The sequence below is a fragment of the Vipera ursinii genome (assembly GCF_947247035.1).
Source record: "Vipera ursinii genome assembly, chromosome: 1".
NCBI classification, from domain to species: domain Eukaryota; kingdom Metazoa; phylum Chordata; class Lepidosauria; order Squamata; family Viperidae; genus Vipera; species Vipera ursinii.
Genome location: NC_139512.1, coordinates 193,035,382 through 193,062,665, shown reverse-complemented (window position 1 = coordinate 193,062,665; position 27,284 = coordinate 193,035,382). Strand labels below are relative to the sequence as shown.

Sequence of the window (27,284 nt, the reverse complement as noted above, 5' to 3'; positions counted from 1 at the left end):
ACAGCGGTAAATTAAATGCCCCTTAAGAACAGGCCCGCTTTCAGAATGCTGATGCTATTTTCCCCCACAGATAAAGCTTTCTGACAGAAAAAGCTATTTTCATATACAAACCATCAAAAACATTTACCTTAAAATTTAAGTTATAGTTCAAGGTAGTAGGTCTTGTTTTATATATATAATATGGTACACGTGAGCACTCACTTATTCTAATCTTAACCGTGCCAATTTTGCGAATGCACTTTTTATCACCACACTGGAGTTTACAAAACTCTTGTGCAGAAAATGAAAGGAGCATTAAATTCATTGGTAAAATGATGCGACAAGGCTTGAATGTTTAGAATAGCATTATTGTATAGCTGGTAACTATCTCCCTTACTGTATAGCTGGTAACTATCTCCCTAACCTGGATGCTTTCAAATGCAGAGATGGGAAATCCCAAATTTATCAGCAGTCTGGAGAATTTGGGAATCATGATCAGAAAATGTGCTTAACACTAAAGAAAGCTGCTCTATAATGCAGCTATTTTTTACTAGGGGAGCTTGAAATAGGAAAAAAAAAACCTGTCAAGACTTTATTCCCCTCACATAGTTTGGTTCAGAGAAATCTGAATTTGCTTTGGAACAATAAGGCCAAGATTTCTTGACAAACTCCACTGACGTTGCTGGAAAGAGGTTCCATCCACACCAAGCACCTAAGGGGAACATAGTAAGTCCTTCTCCTCTCTAAGAGTTGCTCTAGATCAGAAAAATTATATCATCAGACATCATGATCTGGTTATCTTCTTGCATCTGTTCCAATGCTGCTTTGACTTCAGCTGATGAAAAAGGAGTTGGGTTGTCCCGGTTGATGGATTCCAGCAGGCTCTTCAGATTCACAGACTGTGCATGGGCGACTCTGAACACTTCCAAGAGGGCTGCCTTGAAGGTTTTAAACCTGTGCACGTATAAGAGCAAAGTAAGGATGTTTTGAAGGAAAATCTTGCTAATACAGTGAGTGAATGAGAGTAAAACAACAACAAAAGGGAACGAATACGGTAGGGAGAAAAGGTCCAGGGGATTAATCAGTACATCCTTTCAATTTCAAGTAAGCTTTGGAGTGCAGAGAGATACAACTTTACCACCTGCCTGCAACTCTTTAAAGCAACGCAATCTTTTCCTGGGATCACACTGCAGTGTGAAACATAGCTGCACTTATAGGAGAAGACATGCTCCATTGCCAGCAATGGAGAAAAAGCTCGAATATGTCCCGAGTTTGACTTGTCTGCTTTAGAGGGTTGCAAATAGGGTTCTATATACCATATATTCAAAATTCCCCCCTCCCAGTTATGCACAGTCCTTAATAGTGTGTCTTTGCTGACTTCTGTATAGTCACATAAATACCAAAAACATTACATTTTAAATACATTTTTCATCTATAAACACAAATAGGAAGCTGCAGAGAACAGTCTAGAATTTTCTTTTTATTGAAAGCTTCTCTTGAAGATTTCACGTAATATCTCATGATTTGTAGATGCCATAAATTTGAGTTTGCTGGAATCAAACACGTATAAAAGTTGAAACGGCCTATTAAAAACATAAAGTCCTCGTTCCATTCAGGAATATAAACTAAGCCACCCCAGATAATGTAGGAACAATCTTTCTGGTAAGTTTTTTTCCCCAGCATTCATTTGGAATCTGCCTTCTTGTAACTTAAGTGCATCATTATAGATCTTGTACACCAAGTCTTGACTTTCTCTTTCACATCCTTTTGGATATGTGAACATATCCTCCACTAATCAAGGCTAAACATTCCCCAATGCTTCCATTTCTCCTCAGAATTAGCTTTTTAGGATTTGTAGGGCAATCATCTCAGTTTACGGTAGCCACTCCGTGCATCTAATGAAGCGAGCTGTGGTTCAGAAAAGCTTGTCTTTTAACAAAATGTCCAAGTCTCAAAAGGTGTTTCCCCAGATTTGGTAATCGCACTTCTGTCAGTGGAGTCACAACGTGGACTCTAGGCAGCATCGTTGCACATCAGTGGATTCCTGGAGATCAGTCCTTTCACCCAGATTCAAGTGTCCACAACTGAGCCAAGCGTGCTATTTCCTTCAATCGCTGTGGGGCTCTCTCCTGCTTTGATGGTAAATTTACGACAGCATTTATAACTCTGGTGGTGACCTTTATGAAAGGAGCTTGCCTTGAGTTTGGAATCTGTTGGAAGCTAAAGGCTAACTTCCTAAAGCTCCCAAATAGCTTTAGGAAAATTATACTGTAATTCATTGAAGATCATCAGTGGACCCATTAGACTCTCAACATAGGACTTCCCACCCACTCTTCCTAATTGACAATCAATGGGTAGATGAATGGGAGGGAAGCTCAGAAGCACTCAATCTCCTCAATGGTCTGTGGAGTGCGAATTAGGGTAATTCTTTGGGGGGAGGGGAAATAATAACTGAAGTGGGACGTCTGGCATTCAGTCCTGCCCGCTTCCATCCCTTCTGGTGCCTAGGCTGGCCGATTCCCTGGCAAATAACGAGTACAGAAAGGAGCCCTGGCTGTAATGAACAGAAACAGGACTGTCCGATGTTGAATACTTTTGGAATGATCAGAACACCTCTTTTGAACTGGATCAGGAGGATTATTTTGAACTTGAAATTGAGTTTCAAGGTCAAAAATAATCTGTTTGGATTAGGCACGTTTCTGCATATGGCTATTTCATATCCCCAGATCTCATTTCATTTTAATCTGTCGTGTAAGAGTTTTTGCATGCTTCCTACCTGGACTCGGACAACTTTGATGTAATCTCATCAGTGCTTGATGCTTCAGGAATCTTGGAGGGGTGTGCCTGAACTAAAAAATAAAAAATAAAAAACAGGAAAATGAAATTAAAAACCAACTGGCATTATCCGATGTGTATCTTTTGTAAAAGAAGCGGACACAGTGATCTGCTGGAGAAGATATTAAAACAAGATTATTAATTTACTGCCAAAGTGGAAGTTGAGCTAAAGATACTTGGGTTCCACTTACTGAACAGTACGATGTAGTTTGCAGCTTACATGAAGCACAAGCCTATCCACTGTTACTTGTAAACTATGGGGTACATCTTAAGGAACTGCACAAATTCTATATCATTCCATTTAATTATATTGTTAAACAAATCAATTTAATGTCACATTCAGTTTATTTTTACCCAGAAAACACAAAAATAGCACCAAGATATACTTAGTAAAATTATTAGGTTTGGCATTCTTAAGGTTGCCAGGTCCATTTCCTTATAGCTAATTAACCTTCTTAATAGGCTCCATGCACTTGAGAGCAGTCCCATACCAATTTTCCTTAGAAAATAAAATCCACTGGTCACAAATTAATGTATTTCTTCAGAAATGCAGAGGATTATTTCTTGTCTTGATGAGCAGCACTTTTTCCTCCTCTGCTTCAGAAAACCAATCTTTACAATCAAAAGTTTATCAAATTTAACAAATACAAAGTTAAAAAAATAATACCAACTAAGAAAATATAAAAAGTACAGAGGAAAAAAAGAGAAAAAAAGAAAAAATGTTATAAAGGAGAAAAAATATATACAAAGAAATGACTTCTGCCCAAGGCAAGTACGATTTCATAACTAATCACCTTCTCTAATATTTCAACTGAAGATCTCTTCCTCCTATGTCTCATAAAACCTCATTTAATCTTAATCAGCAAAAATCCATTAAGATTTACAAACACATATATTTTAACTTTAATCAGATGAAATCAGTTTCATTTCCTTTTAATACAACTTACCATTTTCTCAAAAACTATAACAAAAATCCTATATCTTATCTATAAACAAATCTTTAAAGCCTCATCATTCAAGCTTAAGTCGAAAATACATTAACCACCAGAAAGAACATACTAAAAATCTTAATATTTAATCCTTTAAAATAATGTCCCACACATTTCTTATCATTTTCGCTTTGTCTCCTCTCAGAAACTGCTTTACAACTTTAACAAGATTACATATTTCGTTTACTTTCAACACCATAGCTTATCACTGTCTGTAAAAATACAACAAAAAACTCTTCTTCCCATTATCTTATCTTTAAAAAAAATCTTTAAAGCCTCATCATTCAGTTCTGGTCAAGAAAAACCTGTTAAGAGCTACTAGAAAGAACATTGTAAATAATTTAACCTTGATCAAATAAACCAACTTCAATAAAATAAATATTCCTTTCTTTTACTTTTAAAAATCTTGTTTATTCTCTTTAAATAAAGTCCTAGGAACCTATTTTTCATTTTTTCTTCTTTTCTTAGAAATTCTTTCATTAGTTTTTAACAAGTCTCTTTTGTAAGTCCAAGATAAGATAGTTGTCCAAGTCATTCTTCTGATTATTTATGTTTCCCTTTTAGTTATTAAGCCATCAGTCCATTTCACTTGTAAGTAATGTGTAACCACTTTTTCCATATCATTCTTGTATCTTGTCATTTTTAAATCCATATTCATATGGATTTTTATTTTTAAATCCATATTAGATAAACAATCTAATTCTGAGTTGCATTCTTATTTAAACTCATTTTTATATTGGCAGATAGTCTTAAAGACAGATTTCTAAGTGCCTTGTTGCCAAATATCCTTGAATTCTTCCAAAGCTAAAATATTTTTCTTCATTTTGTATTAGTGATTCTCTACTCCTTTAATTATAGTATTTAGTTCCTTCTGGTTGCCTCTACTGTCCAGCCTTCGAAGTTTCCTCTTACCATGTTTTTCTCTATTCCACATTTGGATAACCGGCTGTGATGAAACTTGTCAATCTAAAGGTTCTTAATATGCCAGAAGTAGTTAACAAACCATTTATAGAAGTAATTAAGAGAAGATAAATCCAGTGTCTATTTGAAGGCCCTGAGCTACAACTTGGGCAAACCTGATTCTCTTGGCTCCCAAACCATTAAACCTGCCAGTCTTGCCATGGGGGATGCCTACATGGAACATTATTGGCAATTCCAGGTCCCCCCATTTATCCAGAGAGGAATTTCTAGGTGCCAATCCATTTGTCAGTTTGTTGTTCTGCTGCAGTCATTGGTTCTGTTAAAAGCAAAACTGTCTCCAGTCTCTCACTGCTTCCCTGGATATCCCACTCTTTCAGAATCTATAAAACCTCTTGGGAAAGACAGCAATAAAGGCTGGCTCACAAAGTATGAAGATGGCATGATATTTTATTATATAGCTACCCTAACCTTATGTGTAGCTATTACACATATCCTGGATAACAATAACGAATAAGGAAGTTTTAGACTGCATACCGTATTTTCCGGCGTATAAGACGACCCGGCGTATAAGACGACCCCCTACTTTTAAGAAGTTTTTCAAGGTTTTTTGTCTTATACGCCGGAAAATACTTACATGCCCTGCCCTCCCTGTCCGTCGCAGAGGAGGCGAAGGACCGACTGGCCCCGCTGGCCCTCCGGCTTCTCCCGCGCTTCTGCCGGCCCCCAAGGCGCAGCATTTCCCAGGCGGCAGGCAGCGCCGGAGGGCAGCCGCCACCCCGCCACGGCCGGCGCCCCTCCTGCTTCCCCCCCCAGGCCTTGAACTTCTCCCATTCGGCGCAGGGCGGGGCAGCTCCGCCCGCAGCCTCTTTTTCATGTGCCGCTTCCCTCTCACCGTTGGCCGTGCGCTCGGCCTGGGATCCCGGTCCCTCTTCCCGGCCGGCTTCCCGCCCTGCCCCTCATGGAGCTGGACTGGGCGTGCAGCCTCTCAATGTGGCTGCTTTTCCTGGGCAGCCTGGCGGTGCGGCTCCTGTGCTCGGACCTGTTGCTGAGCCGGCGGCTGCTGCTGCGCGTGGGGCTGCTGGCCGTCCTGCAGGCGCTGGGCCGTCCTGCCGCTGCCCCTCAGCGCAGCGCTCACGGCGGCTGCCTGCTGGCTCGTCTCGGCCAGCACCGCCCGGCGGAAGCGCAGCGTCGGACGGGAGCAGGACTTCCCTGCCGGTTCCCGTCCGACACTCTTCCCTCGAGGCAGCTGCTGCCTCAAGAGGGAAGAGCGTTGGACAGGAGCCGGCTCTTCCCTCTTGAGGCAGCAGCTGCCGCAAGAGGGAAGAGCGTCGGACGGGAGGCGGCAGGGAAGTCCTGCGTGCGCGCGCGTGTGCAGGACTTCCTTGCCGGCTCCCGTCCGACGCTCTTCCCTCTTGAGGCAGCATCCCCGAGGACTCCTTAGGAGCCGGGGAGCGATGCTGCCTCAAGAGGGAAGAGCATCGGGCGGGAGCCGGCAGGGCAGTCCTGCACACGCGCGCACTCCCCAGCTGCTAAGGAGCAGCCGGGGAATGCGCGCGTGCGCAGGACTGCCCTGCCAGCTCCCGCCAGACGCCACCCACTGATTTTCCGGCGTATAAGACGACTGGGCGTATAAGACGACCCCCCAACTTTTGAGGTGATTTTCATAGGTTAAAAAGTCGTCTTATACGCCGGAAAATACGGTATTTCAGTCTGGTGATGTCATGCCCTCAAATTCCTTATGGGAAAATCGGTTATTGTAGGAAGGATCGAAGATATCAGGCTGGCAAAAAACAAGCCGGATATATACCATCAAATAACATACAAATAGTCTTCATTCAGTGACTGCCTTGTTTAGCAACCGTTCACAATTATGGTAGTGTTGAAAAAGTAACTTTGGGACCAATCCTCACATTAATGGTATTTTCCAGTCTGTAAAGCTGAAGTAAGATTGTAAGCACAGCTGTGATTTCACTTAATGTATAACCAAGTTGCCAGTCACAACTGTGGTTTTAAATAAGGCTACCTATAAGGGTTAAAAACTACAAACATTCAAAAATAAAAAAGATCAAATCTATCAAGCCCCTGAAAGAAGTGATCAAACTGATGAAGACAGTCAGACATAAACGAATCTTTCTCCAAACTCCAGAAGGATTGCACTGTGCATCAAAACTCGCAGCAAACAGACTTTGTTTGCCTGATTCTATTCATTTATCAGTCTGAAAGAAATGACTTACTTTCTGGCATTTCTGCTTCTGTGTCACTGAAGTCATAAGGATCATGTGTTTCCCCTTCTGTGGGTGACTGCTCACTGGAATCTGTTTTCCTTCTGTAGAAGGACATTAGGTTAATAGTAAGCCTTTTAATGAATGATCTTCAAAATATATTCATTTAGAAGATTTACACAGCCATTTAACTTGGATAATTGCAACTCAACACAACATACAATTAAAAACTCTCCCAAAATAGGATAGTTAAGATCCAGGCAATATCAACACAAGGCAAAATCCAGAAGCCAAGGTATCAACAATATGACTCTTGTCTCCAGGAAGATGGCTTCATCTATTGTATTGCCCGAACATCTAGGAGGAAATTCAAATTTTTAAAGCTTTTCTGCTGGCTAAATATTATTCCTTGGGGCTGATGAAAATGCCTTCCATTTCTTCTAAAGAGGCCATTCTGAACAACAATTATGGATAACACCATCCATTAATAAAGAGGAAATGAAGTCTCTACATCTGTTTCGGTAACAGGAAATAGCTACTAATCTTAGGACTCCCAAGTGCCACACAGTTCAACAGTATTTGCTGTCAGCATGCAAAACCCAAACAGGTCAGTACATACAAGACACAACAGGTCTCAAAAGCACTACCAGACTCCAAGGTTATAAGTAGGCAGCTTCATAGAAACAACTCCTCAAGTTAATGCCATCTGGACACGCTGATGAAAAAGGCCAATTATTCGATTCCATATTAACCCTAACAGTCTGTTTGCCAAGTCTGGAGGATCAAGGCTTTGTTTTAAAACCAAGGATTTATTTTAAAATCTTGTTTTTTAAGTTCCCCTATTAACACTTTTCTCATCTACCTCTTTTTCTTTCTTTTTTCCCTTTCTTGGGACATTTCGCCATCTGTCTCTTCTTCTGGGTCCTCTTCAGTCTGCTTTTTCCGCTTCTTTTCTTTTTCCAGAACCTTGGAAAGTGGAGAGAAATCAAAGAGTCCATATCTGGGCCAATCAACTGCTGCTCAGAAGCCTAGGATGGTCTGAGTTCCACAGAGGAAGACATGAGCCGCATGTTTCTTCCTCCAAGGATGGGAATCCCTAATGGTTTTAAATACTAATTTCAGCCTCAGTGTAAATCAATCCAGTATTTTAGTTTCAACAGACGTAACTGCCTTAAAAACATCTGCCATCTCCCGTGATAGGATTAAAGCTACAAAGAAAAATCTCAAACGATTACTAGAAAAGTATCAAAATTTCCTCCTGAGCAAGTGTCATAAAGTTGCCGATGAAACTGAATTGTAAGTCTGGCTCAAAACCAGATGGCCATTTACACACTGTGTAATCCTGTCACAAGGCTGTCTACAGGACAACCTCCATCTCTTTCATAAGCACTTCAGACACACCAAAAAAAATAATTAGTCATTCACTATATGGGTATACTTTCTACTGTCTCTACCAAGTCTTGGCTGCTGGCAATGACTGAAAATGAAACCAATGACCTACATCGGCATCCAAATAAGGAGGGGCAGATTCCTGTACAAGCTTGAGTGGGACATTTCATGCCATCTCTTCTGCTCATATCCTTTTGCTTCGGTAATTTTATCTACTGATCGTGATATAAATTGAGGTATTACACGACAAGTAATGATATCAGTAACATCGGTTGAATACAGGTAGTATTTAGTGATCTTTCAAAGTTACAACAGTAGTGAAAAGTGTGACTTATGATCATGGTTCAGAGTTACGACCTTTGAAGCATCCCCATGATTGTGAGATCAAAATTCAGATGCTTGGCATCTGGTTCATATTTATCACCGTTGCTGTATCCCTGAGGTCATGTGTTCACCTTTTGTGACCTTCTGACAAGCAAAGTCAATAGGAAACCAGGTCCACTTAACAACCAGGTTACTAACTTATCAACTGCAATGATTCAGTTAACAACTGTGGCAAGAAAGGTTGTAAATATGGGGCAAAACACACTTAAGAAATGTCTCACTTAACAACAGAAATGTTCGGCTCAATGGTGGATGTATGTCAAGGACTACCTGTTCTGAAGACACTTCTATATTCAAAGATGCAAACCAACCATTATTCAGCCTCAGCCCAACTTTAATTCTTTTCTTACAACTCTTGTTTACTTACCTTTTTGAAATAAGCAAATTGTACCAGCTCTACAGCAGCTTTGGCATCCTGCTTCTCAATTATTTTACTCATCCTGGCTTTAGCATGTGCAGTTGACAGCCGGATCAACGTCTCTAGAGTTCGGGGTGTAATAGGGGAAGTCTGAAAAAAGCAAGTCAGGTCTGAATGCTTTGGATGATGAAAAGATGATCAACAATCGAAGTGTTGTGGACATGTACAGATGTAAGCATGTTTGGTGCAGTACAACAGTACTTTAGGACTGGATCCTATTCATGAATTAGACTTCTCCATTCATACAGGTATTAGATGGGAATTCAGTGAGGTTGCTGTGTATAAAAATGGGGAGCATGCCTCCAAAATCCTGGCTAGCATTCAACACCATGCCAGATGGCCTATTGTATGAGCCTTTCCAGTGTACAGATCATGAAATTTGCAGCATTTCTGCATCCTTATTCCACACATCCTTATTCCTGTCAAAATTCAATTGGACTTTAAATAAAGTAAGATTTCTGGACTGAATTATGATTCTCAAAGCAGTGCACATTGCAAAAAAAAAAAAAAGATCTTGATTTGTGACTCACCCTGGCATTGTCAGAGCTGACCTGCTCCTGACTGCGAAGGGAAGAATATTCCTGGGCTAGGAGGGCTGCTGCTTCCTCAGTCAAAAGTGGCTTCAGCATCTTGGCAAAATGAATATACTTCCTCATGAAGTCCATGCTTACGATCTTCTCTCTGAGTTTGATCAAACAAAAGGCATAAACTACTATTTATTAGAGGATAAAAAGGTAAAGGTAAAGGTTCCCCCGCACATGCATCCTAGTCGTTTCCAACTCTAGGGGCTGGTGCTCATCTCCGTTTCATAGCCGAAGAGCCAGCGCTTGTCCGAGGATGTCTCTGTGGTCATGTGGCCGGCATGACTAGACGCCAAAGGCGCACGGAACGCTGTTACCTTCCCACCATAGTGGTCCCTATTTTTCTACTTTCATTTTTTAACGTGCTTTTGAACTGCTAGGTTGGCAGAAGCTGGGATGAGTAACAGGCGCTACCTCTGTTACGCGGCACTCAGGATTCAACCCGCCAAACTGCCGACCTTCCGATCGAGAAGCTCAGCGTCCTAACCCACTGAGCCACCGCGTCCCTATTAGAGGATAATAGGAGTCTAACTGCCATCTCTGGGGATTCTTGGCTGGGAATCACTGATTTGTAGTTAAACAGAAACAGCCTGCTATGGGCAGATACTGAGAAGCGGAGCTAAAGAAACCAACAGGTTGATTATCCTTTAAGAAAACGTGGTCGCTGAAATTATGCTCCTTGATATTAGTCTTAAGACCCGAGAGTGGAATTTTAGGATGCAACTATAAACCAATTCCTGAACTCAGAAACTCTCAGACTGGCCTTAGCTTTCTGATTTAAGAAAGATCCTTTACACCACTAGGTTGAGAAAGACAGTTTACTAGAAGTCAAGTGAAATACAGTAGCGAGAAGCCAGAACTGAAATTCGCAAGCCAAAATCCCAAGTGTAACTTCCCCCCCCAAAAAAGGTGCCTCCCATATTTGATCCCCTCACGTCCACTCAAATTTAAGAGATATTTTTAGAATGGTCTCCTGAAGAATGCAGCTGTGCTCCGTTCCCAGGCAGTTGACTTTGAGACAGGAATGGTGAATTTTCATTCCCCTGAAATATACTTCCCTCCCACCTGGTCCCTACAGTTCATGGCAGACTGGCACTGAAGGAAGCTCTCGAAGTGTAGTAGTGGAGTATCGAGGTGGCATCTGACAGAGCCTCTACTCTTCATGGGCATGCACTATTTGATAAGACGGTGAGCGAAGGAAACACTTACTTCCGCCTCCTAGGTCCATGCAATAGGTCATCGTGCCTTTCATACACTTGTAGCTCCTGATCTTCCTCCTCGGTAAAGGAAGGGTCCTCAGTTGCCAGCAATTCAACTGTACTGCCTAAAGGCATGGCTAGAAAAGTAAGGGAAAATAGTCCTTAAAGAGTTATCTAGCATATATCAGCACATTAAACGACACTTTGTCTCTTGCAGTGTATAAAATAATCTGAACTTTCTCACTTTCGAAATAAATTCAGAAAAGCTTTATCAAACATCATAGAGAATATGTTTGGCCCAGTTGATAGATTTCAAGGAAGTCAAAGACTCACCATCTCCATCCTGTTCACCAGCTGCTCTATAACGATGCATTCGCAAGACATGGTCTGAGATTTCCCGATCTTGTTCTGGATCCATTTGATCCAAAACAATGAAGAGCAAATCAAATCGGGACAGCAAAGAATCCTGAAGGCCAATATTCTCCATGGGAGTTTTGTATTGGTCATACTGCAAAAATGCAGGGAAAGGTTAGCGAGTTAGCAATTCTTATTTGCAAACAGAAGAGGCAGTACTGCTAGAACGTTAAGGAGATTTCACATTATCTCTACAAACACACACACACACACACACATACACACACACACACGGGGAGAGAGCTCAAATTTCAAATCTTGTACTGCTTCAATATTATGTTGTTGTTTTGAGCACAACAGACGTAGAGGAAGGTCAATCTAAAGTTCTTCTTTAGCAAAAATCACATAATTCAAAATTTTATTCCCTTTGTCTCCCATCTGCAGGCTACATAGGAAGTCATTTTTGTATATGTTGTAAGTACAAGTACTTTGCTCTACTACACAAAGTGCACTTATGAAATTATGTGATATATGGAGCTGAGAATACAAAAGTAACATTCAATAACAGTGCAGTATGTAATAAGCAAAACAAAAACCCAATGAAATATAGCATTAAAAAGGGGCAGACAATACTCCGGTAGGATGCCAATCTTCATAGATCGGGATGACCAAGTGCAAGGAAATAGTAATATATGGACTAACTCTGGAGAATTTAATGAAGTATTGCTGTGTTCCACAAAAGCAGGCATGAAAACATATAATCAGTTGAAAAATCAGTGACTAAAAAAAATCCTCAATTTAAGAACTATGGGCAGTAAGTAAGCAACTAAACCAATATGATATCAACTAAAAATGTAACAGTAGACGTAGAAAGTTGCCACCTAGTTTATCAAAATGAAATCCCTTCCATGCTTACCCTTCCATAGACTGGATTCGCAGCAGCTAATACACTGCAACGGGCATTGAGCTGGGCCTGAATGCCTGCTTTGGCAATAGTAACACGGCCTTGCTCCATCACTTCATGGATAGCAGTACGATCAATATCAGACATCTTATCAAATTCATCAATGCACACTACTCCACGGTCGGCCAAGACCATGGCACCAGCTTCCAGACAACGTTCTCCTAAGAATGGGAAAACAAAGAGAGAGCTAGAAAGTGTACAAAGGTTGAGCTCGCATGAGTTTCTAAGTCAGGAGTAGGCTACTAAAGTTCTCAAGCTACCTTAAGTGCCGTTTTTCCACTACTGCTCCATTCTCTGAAAGAAATAGTAGTATTATCCCATCTACTGAAAAGCCAAGGTAAATTAACTGAAAAGTTGACAACACAGTCCCAGTATAATCACTTCTCAAAACGGGGCCCACAATCCTTCCAAAGCAAAATGATTTAATTTTAAAGATTTATTTTTTTTTAAGAAAATATTTTGTTGCTTTTAAATCTTAAAGTGAGATTAACCAATTCTAGCAGTTTCAGGTATTATAGGAAGGTCCTGGACTATCACACAATTAGACCTAGGTGGCTAAAAAATGACAGTCCCTGATCATGCTACTGTTGTTGGGTTTGTTTGTTTTTTTGCAACAAAATGAAGGTGGGTTGTTATTGCCGCCTACTGGGGTAAGTTTTATTTTCCAATCTGACCTAAAAACCTGAAGTTCCTGATACTTTTCTGTTCAAATCCTAACTAGGACTGACCCTAGTTATTTTTCAGTCCGAAGCATGACAGGATTTTGAGCTATTTCATCTATAATATACACTAGATGTAATTATGAAAGATTTGATATCCTCACTCTTTTATGCTAAATAATATTCTATTCCATGCCATGCCAGCAGCAGTCCAAATGACAAATAAAAATAAGAGGGAATTGTCTTGTCTGTCCATTTCAAACTTTGTGAATATAGCCCAATTCACGCTGGCTTAAGATTTAATTCCTCAGCGTAATACTGCATCACCAGGTCACTGCTTTGCTTATATCTCAAGCTCTTTGTTCACTGCTATTCAAATGCTCAAAATAGACATAAAGCAACTCATCGATAGTAGGCATAAATTGAATCAATCAATCCATCCATCAATCCTCTTGGCTGCAGTAAGACTGTCAGCTTATTTTTTTTCCCTTGACTGTACCACCTGTTCCCTTTGTACATCATTTGCTTCTAAGTTCTCACCAGTTTCCTGATCTGTTGTGACAGCAGCAGTCAAGCCTACTCCAGAAGAACCCCTGCCAGTAGTGGGAATGGCCCGAGGAGCTGTACACAACACGTAACGTAACAACTGAGACTTCGCAACAGAAGGGTCACCTGAAAGTACAAGAGATACAGGCTGTTTAGAACATAGAATCATAGAGCTGGAAGGTACCTCAGAGATCTTCTAGTCCAGCCCGCTGCTCAAGACAGGTGTCTTACACCATGCCAGTCAAATGGTTGTCCAGTATATTTTTGGAAACCTCTAGTGATGGAGCCCAGAGGGCAAGCTATTCCCTTGCTTAATTGTTCACGGTCAGAAAATTTCTCCTTACTTCTAGGTTGCATCTCTTTTTAACAAGCTTCTATCCATTAGTTCTTGTCTTGCTCTCTGGTGCCCTAGAGAATAACTCAATCCCCTCTTCTTTGTGGGAGGACAAGTACTTTTCTCAAGTACTTGTCCTCCCAATCCTCCTCTTTAATAGATTATAGACATATGTAGATCCCTCAAATTCGACACAATTGCCAGCTACACTCTCCTATTATAGGATATGATCAGTGTTTCTGGAATATTCAAAATGCAAGGCCTCCGTGACATACCAATCAGTAGGATATTAATGTCCCCTCGGAGCCGGCTTCCATTCTCCAACACTTTTTCAACTCCTCCCAGGAGCATACACAGAATTGCCTTCTTGATGTACTCATGCCCATGAATGCTGGGAGCCAGAGATTTTGAAAGCTGTTCAAAAACATCCTAGATGCAGGAAACAAATGGGACAATATTGAACTAGAATATCCACATAGGAGTAAAAGCAAAAAAACAGTATGAAGGGGGGGAAAAGGGGGGTATCCTATTATTACCTCAGAAAAAGTATTGCTTCATCAAAAATTAAAATATTACGTGCTAGCTCAAAAATGTGAATTTGGGGCAGAAAGACCAAATTCATTTCTCCTTATTGTTAACGGTTTGCTATATCACTGAAACTTTTATATATATAGGAGACTATGTTCATCTCACGGTTTAACATCACACACAGGTCATTTTCCTACAATATGTAAACAATTTGAGGGGCATATTTTTTTAAAAAAGGCTAATGGAAAAAAGATTAAAAGAACACAAAAGTAAAATATTTATACAATCCAAAAAGAAACAGGTATATATGCAGATGGTATGCATAGTAGTGTAAATAAATTTAAGCAAGAATGGACCCTATATATATTTTATGTCACATAGCAAGGCAAATACAAACATTGGTGTATGTTTTCTACAATATTTATCTATATTATTTTAGTTCATTTCTTTTCTATATGTTAACTACCAATAATACAGTGGAAACCTATCCTTTTTATATCATAACAGTAATTCAATGTGTTTTGAGATCCTGGAAGTCAGACAGTGTATAAATTTAATAAATTATTTGCCTAGCAATCAACTGTACCTAGCATGAATTGTATAACTTCAGTTTTTGTTGTCCACTTATTATATAGTCTGAAACCTTTTTTAAAAAAAGTAAAAGAACACAAATATCCATAATTTTGAAGTACTTTTAAATTAATCATATTTGTACTTTAAGACAAACCATCACTGGGCATAACAGACCCGAATTTCTATGAACATGTGTAATGCCTGTCAAATGCCAGCATCCAGTTTACCTTTGAGTGCTGTTTGCTAAATTTTTTAATCTTGCTAACATCTCTAGATGAATATTCAGGCTGGACCTCCTTGCTCATTTGCTTTACTTGGCAAGCAATCAGGATGGTCCTGAAAAGAAATAAATCAAGACAATCACTCTTTTTCCTTTTATGTTTAAACATTTCTCTGCAGCTTCACAGGAACACTAATACCAGTAATATGTTATTAGCTAAACAAATACCATTAATTTAAGACTTCTACTGCATTACATTTCAAGAGTAACCATTGCGGGAGGAATCTCTGGCAGATTCTGATGTTGAGCACAGTCCAACGTGAAGACCGTACAGCTGTGTCAAAACTGAGGCAAATATTTTAAAAAATAACACTTTTTTATTTTTTAACTCAGTTTAGAATGAAAGAAAGTGCCTCAGGAGCATAGATTCCACTACATTCTAACAATGGCTGTATTTCTTTAGCGCTATTTTATGTACATGGCATGTTCACCGATAGACCAAATTATTTTCTCGAATGCAAGGCTTGAAAGTCGCTGGAAATGCAGATTCTAAAAAGCCAAATTTTTAAAAGGACAACAAAACAAAAGCAATGACATTATTCTGGAAAATGGTTTTGTTGCAGGAGAGCTTGATGCAACATGGATCTCAAGGCTTGGCACATCAGCCAAAAACCAACAAAGCAGCATATACTACTAACCGAAATGTCCCTGAAGTGTAGCCACCCCTCTTGCTTGGCAGACAACGAAAAGTCCCAATGATCTGTATTCGGTCTCCTGGCTTTACTTTGTCTACCAGGTCATCATCTAAAATGATGTCTACAGAGCGAGGAAGCTGTCCGGCTGGCGCTTTCTCTGGCATCTCCTGGATTGTGATGGTTTGATGATCTCTGTAAGTTGACAGGCCAAATTCTGTCTCAAGAGGGTTGTTTTCTTCATCCTACAAGAACATACTGTTGTTTTTTACTAGTTTTTTTTAAAGAGGGTTTTTTTGGTTTACTTGCTAAAAAATGGGATTTGAATTTACATTCCTCATATAAACGTGCTATGCATATTACTCGGAATTCTTGGGTACATGCTGTGCCACCAACATTATTTATATTTTGAAGTGGTACATAGCATTAAGTACTGAGCACCAAATTTGGGGTCGAAGAATACTTAACTATATCATGTCTATATCCTAATATCTTTTAGAATTCTTTCATAATAGAGACACTTCCTTTCTAGGAGCTTGAGAGGCTTCTGAATCCACACAGCTCACCTTGGTGGGATAAACAGCAGAGGATGGAAAAGCTTCCAGGGAAGTCAAATCGGTGTATCGGCGCTCAATGGTTTTCTTTGTAGCAGGGCAGTAATGCACACTTCGGACAACTTTTGGGCGCACCAAAGAGCCTACACGGGAATAGGAACAGAAAAGGCATCTGGAAATAAAGAAAAGGGCTAAGCCAACCCTCAGTCTGAACACTTGCTTCAGATGTTCCCGTGCCAGATTGCAAAACATTACATGTTTTAAGTTGATGTAATGTACCAGGTCTTTTCACATCAATTGCACACTCAATCCCATTAAATTTGTTTTAATCTATTCCTAGACTAGGGACGCGGTGGGTCAGTGGGTTAGGACGCTGAGCTTGTTGATCAGAAGGTCGGCAGTTTGGCAGGTTGAATCCTGAGTGCCGCGTAGCATAGTAAGCGCCTGTTACTCGTCCCAGCTTCTGCCAACCTAGCAGTTCGAAACCACGTAAAAATGCAAGTAGAAAAATAAGGACCACTACGGTGGGAAGAGCCTTGGTGGAGCAGTGGGCTAATGCCTCCTTAAGTAACACCAGCTGCCTGCAATTAGTGCAGGTTCAAGTCCCACCAGGCTCAAGGTTGACTCAGCCTTCCATCCTTCCGAGGTAGGTAAAATGAGGACCGAGATTGTTGGGGGCAATTAAGCTGACTTTGTAATAATGCTGCTTGGGGGGGGGCGAAAGCCCTAATAAGCAGGCATATACATAGAATTAAGGCTATTGCTAAGCACATTGATTTGTGCTTCTTAGATTGTAAGCTGCCCTGAGTCTTCGGAGGGAGGGATATAAATGGGATTTTTTTAAAAAAAGGTAACAGCACTCCGTGCGCCTTTGGCATCTAGTCATGCCAGCCACATGACCACGGAGATGTCCTCGGCCAAGCGCTGGCTCTTTGGCTTTGAAACGGAGATGAGCACCGGCCCCTAGAGTCGGAAACGACTAGCACAAATGTGCGGGGGAACCTTTACAATTATTCCTAGACTAGTGTTTTAAAGGTAACAGTGGAGGGTCTTTTTAAATGCATTGCAATCTGTTCTAAGGCCTTGAAAAACACAAACAAATATTTAACACAAGCATAATCCGAATGATTCTTCTGAATAACATTCTCAACATTGTTCTGTTTAGCTTTACTGGAACAATTCTTACTTAAGTGTCTATTTCACTGCTACAAAACCCTGGAGAGAAAGCCTCATCATTCATGGAGTACATTGGATAATATATTGTTAGCAGGAAAGCAGGGACCACCATGTTCCTTCCTCCCCCCCCAAGTCCCAAAGATTTCTAAAACTGGAGGAGTTACTGCTTTTTAAACATAATCATTCACCAGTCATAATCTATCCATTTGGAATCAAAAGCTGATTTGAACAGTTTTTAGTGCACAGACTGCTTCACTCACATTTTGTAACAATACCCTCCACACAGACAATACAGCTGAGAAACTGGGATGTCAACGTCCGAGGTGTCACATGTTTAGATCCAAAGCTGCCTTCTAGCCCAATATAAAAATCTTCATACTGCTTCGAATATGTAGCATCCACAGAAGCAACAAAGTCTTTCAGGGCACGCTGGAAAGCCACCAATTCCTCAAAAGCACTGTTCAGCAAACTGCAGCAAAGATGAACAAGAGTTTTAATGTCCTGTCAGAAAAAGCCTGTATTGTAACAGGAGAACAATTCTCATTAAAACAACCCTATCAGGAATTAACAATGTTGTTAATTCCCAGTGCTCCTTTCAAAATAAAGATTGCATCTGTCACTGTAATCTTTAAGTACGCTAACCACCTTTAAATTTTCCTATACTGCACTTACCTACAACTTTTGCTATAACCCCGAGTCATAGTTAAAGATCAGAAATTAGGCCCTCACTTGCTCAATGACAAGTATCAGAGAGTCTAGCCATACAAACACTAATTTTACTAAGTTAGAAAGGATATTTTGATTGTCACCGAGATTTGTTATTTTTAATAAGATGAGTACTGTAGAATATTTGGTTTATAACATGTGCCTTACCATGGAATGTACAGATTAATGCCCAGATGGATTAACATATAACAACAAATATTACAATTGTTGACAACGTTCCAAAAATAGAAATAAAGACTTCTGGATGCTCTTTTAATGAACCTTATTATTCTATGCACATCAGTGAAACGGGGGAATTAGAAAACCCTGGTTACAGCAACTGCCCAACTTTGTTTGGATTTAAAATCCTCTGAGTTGGCCTTGTTAGTACAGACTAAAGATTTTCAGCAAATTCTCTGGTAGTATTTTACATAATGACAAACCAAAACAAGTCCCAGAAAGTGACTAGTCCCTAGGAATCAAATTCACCATAATACCAACTTCACCATTTCATTTTGCCATCACTGAAGCAGATTAAATTTCCCAATTTGTTAACATAATCCAAATGACCTGGCTGTGACATTCAAGTATTTCAAAGGTAGTGTATTATGGACTACTCTTCTGCCTTCTTATTTAAAAAAGCCAAATCTCCAGGAAATTCTTCAAATCAAAACTTCATTTCTTCAAGTCAATGACTAGAAATCTAACATTACAAATAAGACCTGAAACATGGTAAAGCATTCAACAATCTTCATGTATAAGCAATATTACCTCTGCAAATAGTCATTCCTTCCATGATGGTAACCTTCATGCAACAAAACTGCCATTAAGTAACAGCATTTTGTCTTAGAGCACGGGTCGGCAACCCGCGGCTCCGGAGCCGCATGCGGCTTTTTGAGCCGCCTCCTGCGGCTCCCAGCCGCCCGGTGCGCGCGCATCTCTTCGAACGGGCAGTGGTGCGCGCGCACCTCTCCAAATGGAGAGTGGCACCGCCCGTTTGGAGAGGTGCGCGCGCACCTCCCCGAATGGGTGGAGGTGCGCGCGTACCTCCGCGCGAACGGGCCGCGGCGTCGCTCTTTGAGGAAGCTGCCGCGGCCCGTCTGCAAAGCTGCTGAAAGCGGCAACTTTGCAGATGGGCCACGGCAGCTTCCTCAAAGAGCGACGCCGCAGCCCGTTCCGAGAGGTGCACGCGCACCTCCCCGAATGGGCGGAGCTGCGCGCGCACCTCCCCAAACCTTTGGAGAGGTGCGCGCGTACCTCCGGGCGAACGGGCAGCGGTGCCGCTCTTTGAGGAAGCTGCCGCGGCCCGTCTGCAAAGCTGCCGAAAGCGGCAGCTTTGCAGACGGGCCGTCGCCGTCAGGCAACTGGGAACCAGTTCCATCTCACTTTAAAAAAAAATGGCAACCGCGTGCGTCCGCGCATGCGCAAAAAACATGGACACACGCACGCGGCTCCCAGTTTTTTTAATTTGTGATGGAACCGGTTCCCGGTGGCTCTTTTCCTTTTTTAGGTTGCCGACCCCTGTCTTAGAGTGACATAAGGACTTATGTTAGCCTTAAAGTACCTTACATAAAGTTCATCAGTGTGACTAGGAATGTTTAACAAGGGCCGGGCCAGCCATTGTCTTAAATCAGAATAAAAGGCACAAACTAGAAAAAACATTCTGTAGGGATTCAATCAAACCATAATTAGCAGAAGAGAGATGGGTTTGTGTGTACAGACTATGATTATTGAAAACTTTCCTTATTCGGTTCACAAAGAAAATAATGGTCCAGAGTGATTCAAAACACAAAACATGGTTGCTTCCAAAAACTCCTAAATGAGACAGGGACTAGAAGACATACAGTTCCTTTTTTTGGGGGGGGGAGGGGGAGAAGTGCAACCAATTACTTTGCTAACATTCTTATTCTTACCGGCTGGCTCTTTTCTCATTCTTTCTGCGTAGGTCATTGATATTCACAATCAGACGATGTCCATTGTCATTAATCATGTCCCGGACTTTACTCTGGTAAATTCCCTGATCTTCCTGGAAGGAAGGTAGGTAAGAAGAACTATTTAGATAATGTTAATTCATTTATTCTGATTCTATGGAAAAATGGCCAAGAGGCCTTCTACTTCATCATGGTTTATTCAATGTTCTCTAAGTGAAGCCGGATTGTGTTTCCTCTCATTATTCTCAGTGATACAAGTTGAACTGGGTGGAGAATAACTATCACGATGCTTAAAGTTTCGCATTAAGTTTATTTAGTGAAATGGTATCATGCTCACATTCAGTACTTTCTCTTTCTGCAATCACTTTAGTAGGACTATATACTACAGAACCTGTCTACAAAACTCCTTAAACCACTTTTTAAGCTTCATACAACAGCTGCATATAACAGCCACACAAACCCGTGAAAAGACGCATGTGTTATATGGAATGGAAACAGGTGCTATACTTGTAGTCCTGCATGCTTCAGAGCACTATTCATCCTCTAAGTGAATAATTTTGCTTGTTCTACAAATGAAGAACATGCATAACATGGTTTTGTAACTGGCAGATAAATGCAGTAGATATATTTTATGCAAAATACTGTGAAAGAATTGACCAGATACATCCCAGAGCAAACTGCTTTATTTTATTTTTTTAAAAAATACAAAGCAAAAACAAAAAATGTTTAGTTTTCAAAACCTACAATCATTTAATTCTGCTTTTACATAAATTAATATAAAAATTCTACATACGTACAGTACAAGCTTAAAATAATATATTTAACGTAGTATTGTTTGCTTTTGCTAAAATAGTACATTAATATTAGTAGAAAAATGCATCCTGATGAAAAGCCAATATTTCCTTACAATTTGAGCCACAGTTTTTAATTTGAATTTTTTTTGGGGTGGAGGGGTTAAAAAAATCTTATAATTTCTGACAAAAATCAGAATTGGTCATCCAATCCAAAAAAAGAAATTAAAAATGTGTAAAGCAAACTGTCTTTGCATTCACTGGAAAGAAAGTATTGGAATTCAGGTTATGTACAAAAAAATACAAGCAACACACAGAAATGAATCTGAAAAGCTATTGACAATAACTGTCCCATTTTACAAAGCTCAGAGGACACCTTTCTAATAAAAGTGCACACCTTCCCAATTTTACCTCAAAAATTAAACACTGCTACTAAGCAACTCTTTAGATTTTTAAAGGTAGCTTTACAATTCTAAACAAAATGAGGACTCTCTGCTTGTCTGGAACAATAAGTGATGAAGAACTTCCAACAAGACAAGTTATTCCCACCTAGTTTAACTTGTATTACTGAGGACAATGAAAAGAGACACAATCCCCACTTCCACTTATAGAAAAGCACTGAATAAGCCATGTGCAGCTGAAAATTCTCTTGACCTTTAACCAAGGAAAATTCCTGGGTTCACTTACTCTCACAGTGAAAAGAAGGGAGCATCCATCAAGACCTGGCTCTTTGAGCTTTCCGGCCTAGGCTGAGAATTTTAATTGGGGTTTTTATTTTTTAGGGATTTGATTTAATCTTTTTAATTGTTTTTTAACTTTTGTATTGATTTTTGTTTTAAATACCCTGTAAACCGCCCTGAGTCCTTCGGGAAAGGGCGGTATATAAATCCAATAAAATAAATAAATAAATAAATAAATAAATAAATAAATAAATAAATAAATAAAGCAAAATAAATAAAAGGAGGGCATACAGGTAATCCTCGACTTACAACAGTTCATTTAGTGACCATTCAAAGTTACAATGGCACTGGTAAAAGTGACTTATGACCATTTTTCACACTTAGAACCATTGCAACATGCCCATGGTCACGTGATCAAAATTCAGATGCTTGGCAACCGATTCATATTTATGACAGTTGCAGTGTCCCCGGGGTCATGCGAACAGCTTGCGTGTCTTTCTGACAAGCAAAGTCAAAGGGGGAAGGTATATTCATTTAACAATCATGTCATTACCGCAACTTAACAACTGCAGGGTTTCGCTTAACAACTGTGGCAGAAAAGGTCATAAAATGGAGGAAAACTCACAAATGTTTCACTTAGCAACAGAAATGTTGTGCTCAATTGTGGTCATAAGTTAAGGGCTACCTGTACTCTATTACATAAGTTGCCCTATCCAGATCTTCTTATCTTTTAAGAGAAGGAATAGTTTTCTTCTTTCTAGCTGCCATTATTCTAAGCCAGCGTTTCCCAACCTTAGGAACTTGAAGATGTGTGGACTTCAACTATGCTGGCTGGGGAATTCTGGGAGTTGAAGTCCACGCATCTTCAAGTTCCTAAGGTTGGGAAACGCTGTTCTAAGCAGTTAGGGTCCCACATGGATTTAAATAGCACTTCAGATTGTTTTGGTGTTAAGGAATTTATAACATTCCTTTCCTTTCCTCTTGTGTATCATGTTGTTTCAGCTGAGAGCAGACCCTTTCCAGATGTTTTGGATTTCAACTTCCATTACTTCTAATTAGCACGGGCAATAGCAAAGGATCATGGGAATTTTAGTTAAAAACTGACTAGCAAAATAAAGGTAGTCTTTACAATCAAGTTCGGTTCCTTGTGATTTTATTAATAAAGTATTTTATATGTCCTGCATCCAAGTGAAAGCCTATATAAGATTTAGCCTCTATTGATCGCTCCCTTCTAAGGGACTGACCTACCATGGAAAGACAGCTGCATGAAAAGGATTAAAACAACGTGCGTAAACCATTAAGCAGCTAAACCATTACTTATTTCATCCTTCGCAAATTATTTGGGGCTGTGGAATTATACTCATATATATTCTTAACGGAACAGATTGAAACTCGTCAGGTTAAGTGCTATTCCTTCCAGAAACTGTAATACAACGTATCCGAGCAGAGGGCTTATCTCCTTTCAGAAAATAAATTATCTAATCCCATTTTAACTCCTCACGAAGTAGATTCCATCCATTATTTTGCAGAAAACTGTTTTTCTGAATTATTTTTCAATTCCGCCCACGACAAGATCTTGCCAATAAGCATTTTTACGGCTTAGCAGCAAGACTGTGGCTTGGATAAGCTCAAGCTCTCTGACCCCCTGCTCACCTCATCATCCAAAAAATCCAAGTAGTCTCGCTGAGCTTCTCGCAATTCAGCATCATCCAAAATAGTTGGCGCGGGTGCTGCCATCTCAGACTCGAGATGAATTCCCCCCTAGGCTGCTTTTTCTTCCACGCATAAACAGGCAACCACACTACAACTCTTCCTGCAACTCTACTTGGCGCGAAAAACTGACCCTTTTTCCCGCCAAACTGCACGGCGGTTCTGCCTTCTCCCCGCCCCCGACATTTTAGAGTTATTGCACCAGCGACCAATAAAATCGCGCATATTTTACTCTACCGTGCGAACGCTCCGAAATAATCGCCAATCAATGAAGAGAAGGGCTATGTGGGTGGGTTCGACGCGTGTATATTTTGACGAAAGGTATTGTGGGAGCTGTAGTGTCTGAAACTCAATACTTTGGATTTTTGTTTGAATTATCCATTTTTCTACTTATAAACTGAAGTCCTCATTTGGAAGAACTATGGTCCCCCCATTTAAATTTAAAGAGGAAAAAGCATACGGGATATACAATACTTTGTTTATAGAGACAAAAAGTTTTTCTTCAATGGCACAATCGACCGGAAAAGGCTGAGTGACTTTGCTTTCCATATGTATGATGGGAAGTGTAGTTTATTTGTATACCTTAACAATAACAGTTACAAAATAACAGAATTAGAAGGACCTTGGAGGTCCTCTAGCTCAACCCCATTTCAGCCCCATTTCAAGCCCCATTTCAGACTATTAATTCAAACGTTGGACGCTCCCTTTGCAATTCTTCATCCCGTTGTCTTCGTTTTATCAAGACTCCGCTGCTTCTTTTCTGTATAAATATTCTTCAGGAATAATATACGTATATTCCATGAAATATTATGGTATAATAATAAAAAATACAGTGTTTCAAAGCTAGGTATCAGATCTGATCTGCAAAGATTCGGATAACCGCTAGATATTTGGAATTTAGAAAAACCAAATTGCTTGCTGTCATCTAAGGGTCATCTGGATTTTTAAATTATTCAAGACTTTTGACATTCTTAACCCAAATTTGTCTTTGAATTAAAGAGAACGAGATGGAGAAAAATTAACATTTATTTGTATGTACTGTAGCAGCTACCGGTAGCTACCTAAGTGAAAGCATCAGTAATATTTCCGGTTCTCTAAAAAATAGTTTCCTTTACTCTCCAGGAGGGGGAGCATTTCTTCATCTGTTTCTGTATAAATTTTTCATTTGTACCGGGAAAAGACCAATGGACAGCTCGTCAGAGCCAAAACCAAGTGGAGGATGGAGGATATCAGAACTATATTAATTCAAAGAAAAAAATTACTTTCTACTTTTCTGTAATACCTCATTCCTGATCTCATCAAACTACCTCCATATCTTATCCTACAAGGTTGCTAGTTACATTGTAGAAATTAAGTATTCAGATTGCATTTACAGTCTACCTTTGTCATGAGGATACAAATTATAAAATATCTCAACTATCTTCACTGGTACTGATAACTAGACATGTCCTCCATACATTTCTCTCACCCATTTAAAAAAAAACACAACTGCCTGACTAGGTGAGCAGGATTGAATCTGATAAACAATTGGGTGGGAGATCATTAGGCAATCACAGGGTTATAAGCTAGACTGAAAAAAGTTCCCAGAAGACACCAAATGCAAAACAGATTCTGACAGAAGACAATATTTGTAGCTCAAGGTTGAACTCAGGGAACCTTGGTGCTCTCTGAGATTGACGTGTGTAAACAAAGAACCTGGAAATACTTTTTACTGCAATGAGTAGAAGAGGTGTAATGACCATTATCTTCATAGCAATAGAATGATTCAGCAGTGAAGCCTGGAGCAACAGAAGCACCTATAAAAACCAGTTATAGGTGTTTGCATTACAATCCAGCTCATGTTTAAGAAACAGGATAACAGCCATTATTTTTCACCTCTAGGTTGACACTGAAAATAGCTGAGTGTGTTGAGAGATTTTATTTTTAAGAATCATAAAAAGGTCTTGTAAGTAATTACAGTGCCTTCAAGTCAATCTTGACTCTTTAAAACTGCTTGGACTGGTCCCTGCAGTTTTCTTGGCAAGTTTTTTTTCCCCCACAGTGGTTTGCCCTTGCCTGCTTCCTAGGCCTGAGAGACATTGATTGGCCTAAAGTCACCCATCTTGCTTTGTGTCCAGGGCAGAACTATAACTTACCATCTCCCAGTTTCTAGACTGGTACCTTAACCATTATACCAAACTGCCTCTTGTAAGCAATTAAAATGGTATTTATTATTGATGAACAGAAGTGGGGCACTAGGTTTGTGGCCAGATATGTCAGAGGACGCTCTTGTCAGAAGATATTTTATAGTCTTCCTTCAGTGTCTATGTAGTCTTTTCAATCACATCATCCAATTGTCAGTCCGGTCATATCTGTTATTTTGTTAGTTGTTCGTCTTTAATAAGAGGGTCCTCAAAACACTGGCTCTTAATGATACAGTCCTCAATGGATATGGTGGTCTTTAATGGTATATTCCTCAAAAGGTCATCAAAACTATTTTCTTGTGTATCTTGTACATTTGCCAGTTTGCTTTCCTCATTTGGAAAGCCAATTTGCTATAGTGGTTAAGGCCTCTGGCCGGTAACTGGAAAATTTGTGACTTGTAGTCCTGCCTTAAGCATGAAGCCAGATGGATCACCTTGGGCCAGTCACCTTCTCTCAGACATAAGAAGAGAAGAAACCACTTACACAAGTCTTGACAAGAAACTGGCAGGGATTTGTCCAAGCAGTCACCAGGAGTCTATTTGACCCAAAGAAACAAAATAGTAATAATTTCCTCATTTGGGCATTTCACATTCTAAAGTACTTTTTCTTGTAACTTGACACTGTACTGCATCACATGCATCTCTTTTTAAAGCTGATAGTATGTTTTCTAATCCATGGTAACTAGTCAACTTTACCTTTTATTACTATATGTTTGGGAACTCCTCCCCACTCTGGTGCTTTGAGATAGATTATATACTCTCTTGAATTTTTGTTCCAACTTCCTGTTTTATAGTCCCTTCACGTTTCAATGGTTTCTTATTTAATAGTTTGTGATCCTGCTGAACATCTTTGTCCATTTTCCAATTTCATATGTTGGTTCAGTAACACACTGTATGTCTTTCACTTTAGATTTGGAATGCATCTTAGAATTTGTTGTGCAGAGACTAGGATGGCTCAGTAGCCTAATCTGAGTGTTTGGAACCAGTCTAATCATATAAACTACTCCATAGATAGTGTGATCTGACTTGATTCCTGGACCTGGTGAGGGATTGAAAAGGGGATTACATTTTTCCATAATGCAGCAAATAGAGGCAACTTTCATGAACTAGAGTTTTAGGAGGCAAGATATGTCAAATTTTATAAAAACATCAGTGCAACAAATGTCAGACTACATACCTTCAATAGAAGATTCCCTTGAGTTGAGTTTGACTCTTGGTAACTTCATATTTATATTGATGGAAGGCTCTTGGCAACAATACAGAAGTTATCTGCCATTGACTTCCTTCAGAATAATCTGAATTCCCATTCTGTTCCACAGCACTAATGAAGACTGAGATGACTTTGGAGAAGATATGCAGAGTCTGTCACAAAAACATACACTGAGTCTTGGAAACAAGGAAAACATTAAGAATTCAGCTTCTACCCTAATTCACTGGGGTAGAAGAGAAAAGGAAGGCAAAACACAGTCAAGTTTTCAAGATTCTGTTTCTATAGCATATAGAAATAAAGTACAGTTCCAGTTAGACTAATAGAATTGCTTTCCTAAGCGAGTCCTACCTGCTTGTATTTCACAAAATCAGTGAGACTTATTGTTGTTGTTAGCTGTGAAGTCATGTCCGACCCATTGCGACCCCATGGACAATGTTCCTCCAGGCCTTCCTGTCCTCTACCATCTTCTGGAGTCCATTTAAGCTCACGCCTACTGCTTGAGTGACTCCATCCAGCCACCTCATTCTCTGTCGTCTCCTTCTTCTCTTGCCCTCAAT

The 27,284-nt window shown here is 40.0% G+C and overlaps 1 protein-coding gene and 1 long non-coding RNA gene across 2 annotated transcripts in view; both read right to left on the bottom strand.

The window, feature by feature from the left end:
- LOC310632646 overlaps positions 1–27,284 on the bottom strand; it is a 1,302,393-nt gene that overhangs the window by 404,908 nt on the left and 870,201 nt on the right. The window lies entirely within an intron of this gene.
- MCM3 (minichromosome maintenance complex component 3) lies at positions 379–23,501 on the bottom strand. Its single transcript, XM_083349959.1, has 17 exons — positions 23,278–23,501; positions 20,136–20,248; positions 17,778–17,986; positions 16,354–16,484; positions 15,794–16,032; positions 15,103–15,211; positions 14,050–14,203; positions 13,435–13,566; positions 12,188–12,396; positions 11,251–11,425; positions 10,928–11,054; positions 9,668–9,818; positions 9,087–9,227; positions 7,809–7,912; positions 6,959–7,050; positions 2,756–2,828; positions 379–933 (listed from the first exon to the last, which is right to left on the bottom strand). The coding sequence occupies exons 1-17, from the start codon at positions 23,359–23,361 to the stop codon at positions 735–737; spliced, it is 2,442 nt and encodes an 813-aa protein (XP_083206085.1). The 5' UTR covers positions 23,362–23,501; the 3' UTR covers positions 379–734.

Coding starts and splice junctions, on each gene's coding strand:
- MCM3 (XM_083349959.1), bottom strand. CDS start 23,361: ATGGCAGCACCCGCGCCAACTATTTTGGATGATGCTGAATTGCGAGAA. Junction 20,249..23,277: donor TGGATTTTTTGGATGATGAG/GTGAGCAGGGGG, acceptor CCTTCCTTCCAG/GAAGATCAGGGAATTTACCA. Junction 11,426..12,187: donor CGAATCCAGTCTATGGAAGG/GTAAGCATGGAA, acceptor GCATTTTTGCAG/TATGACCAATACAAAACTCC.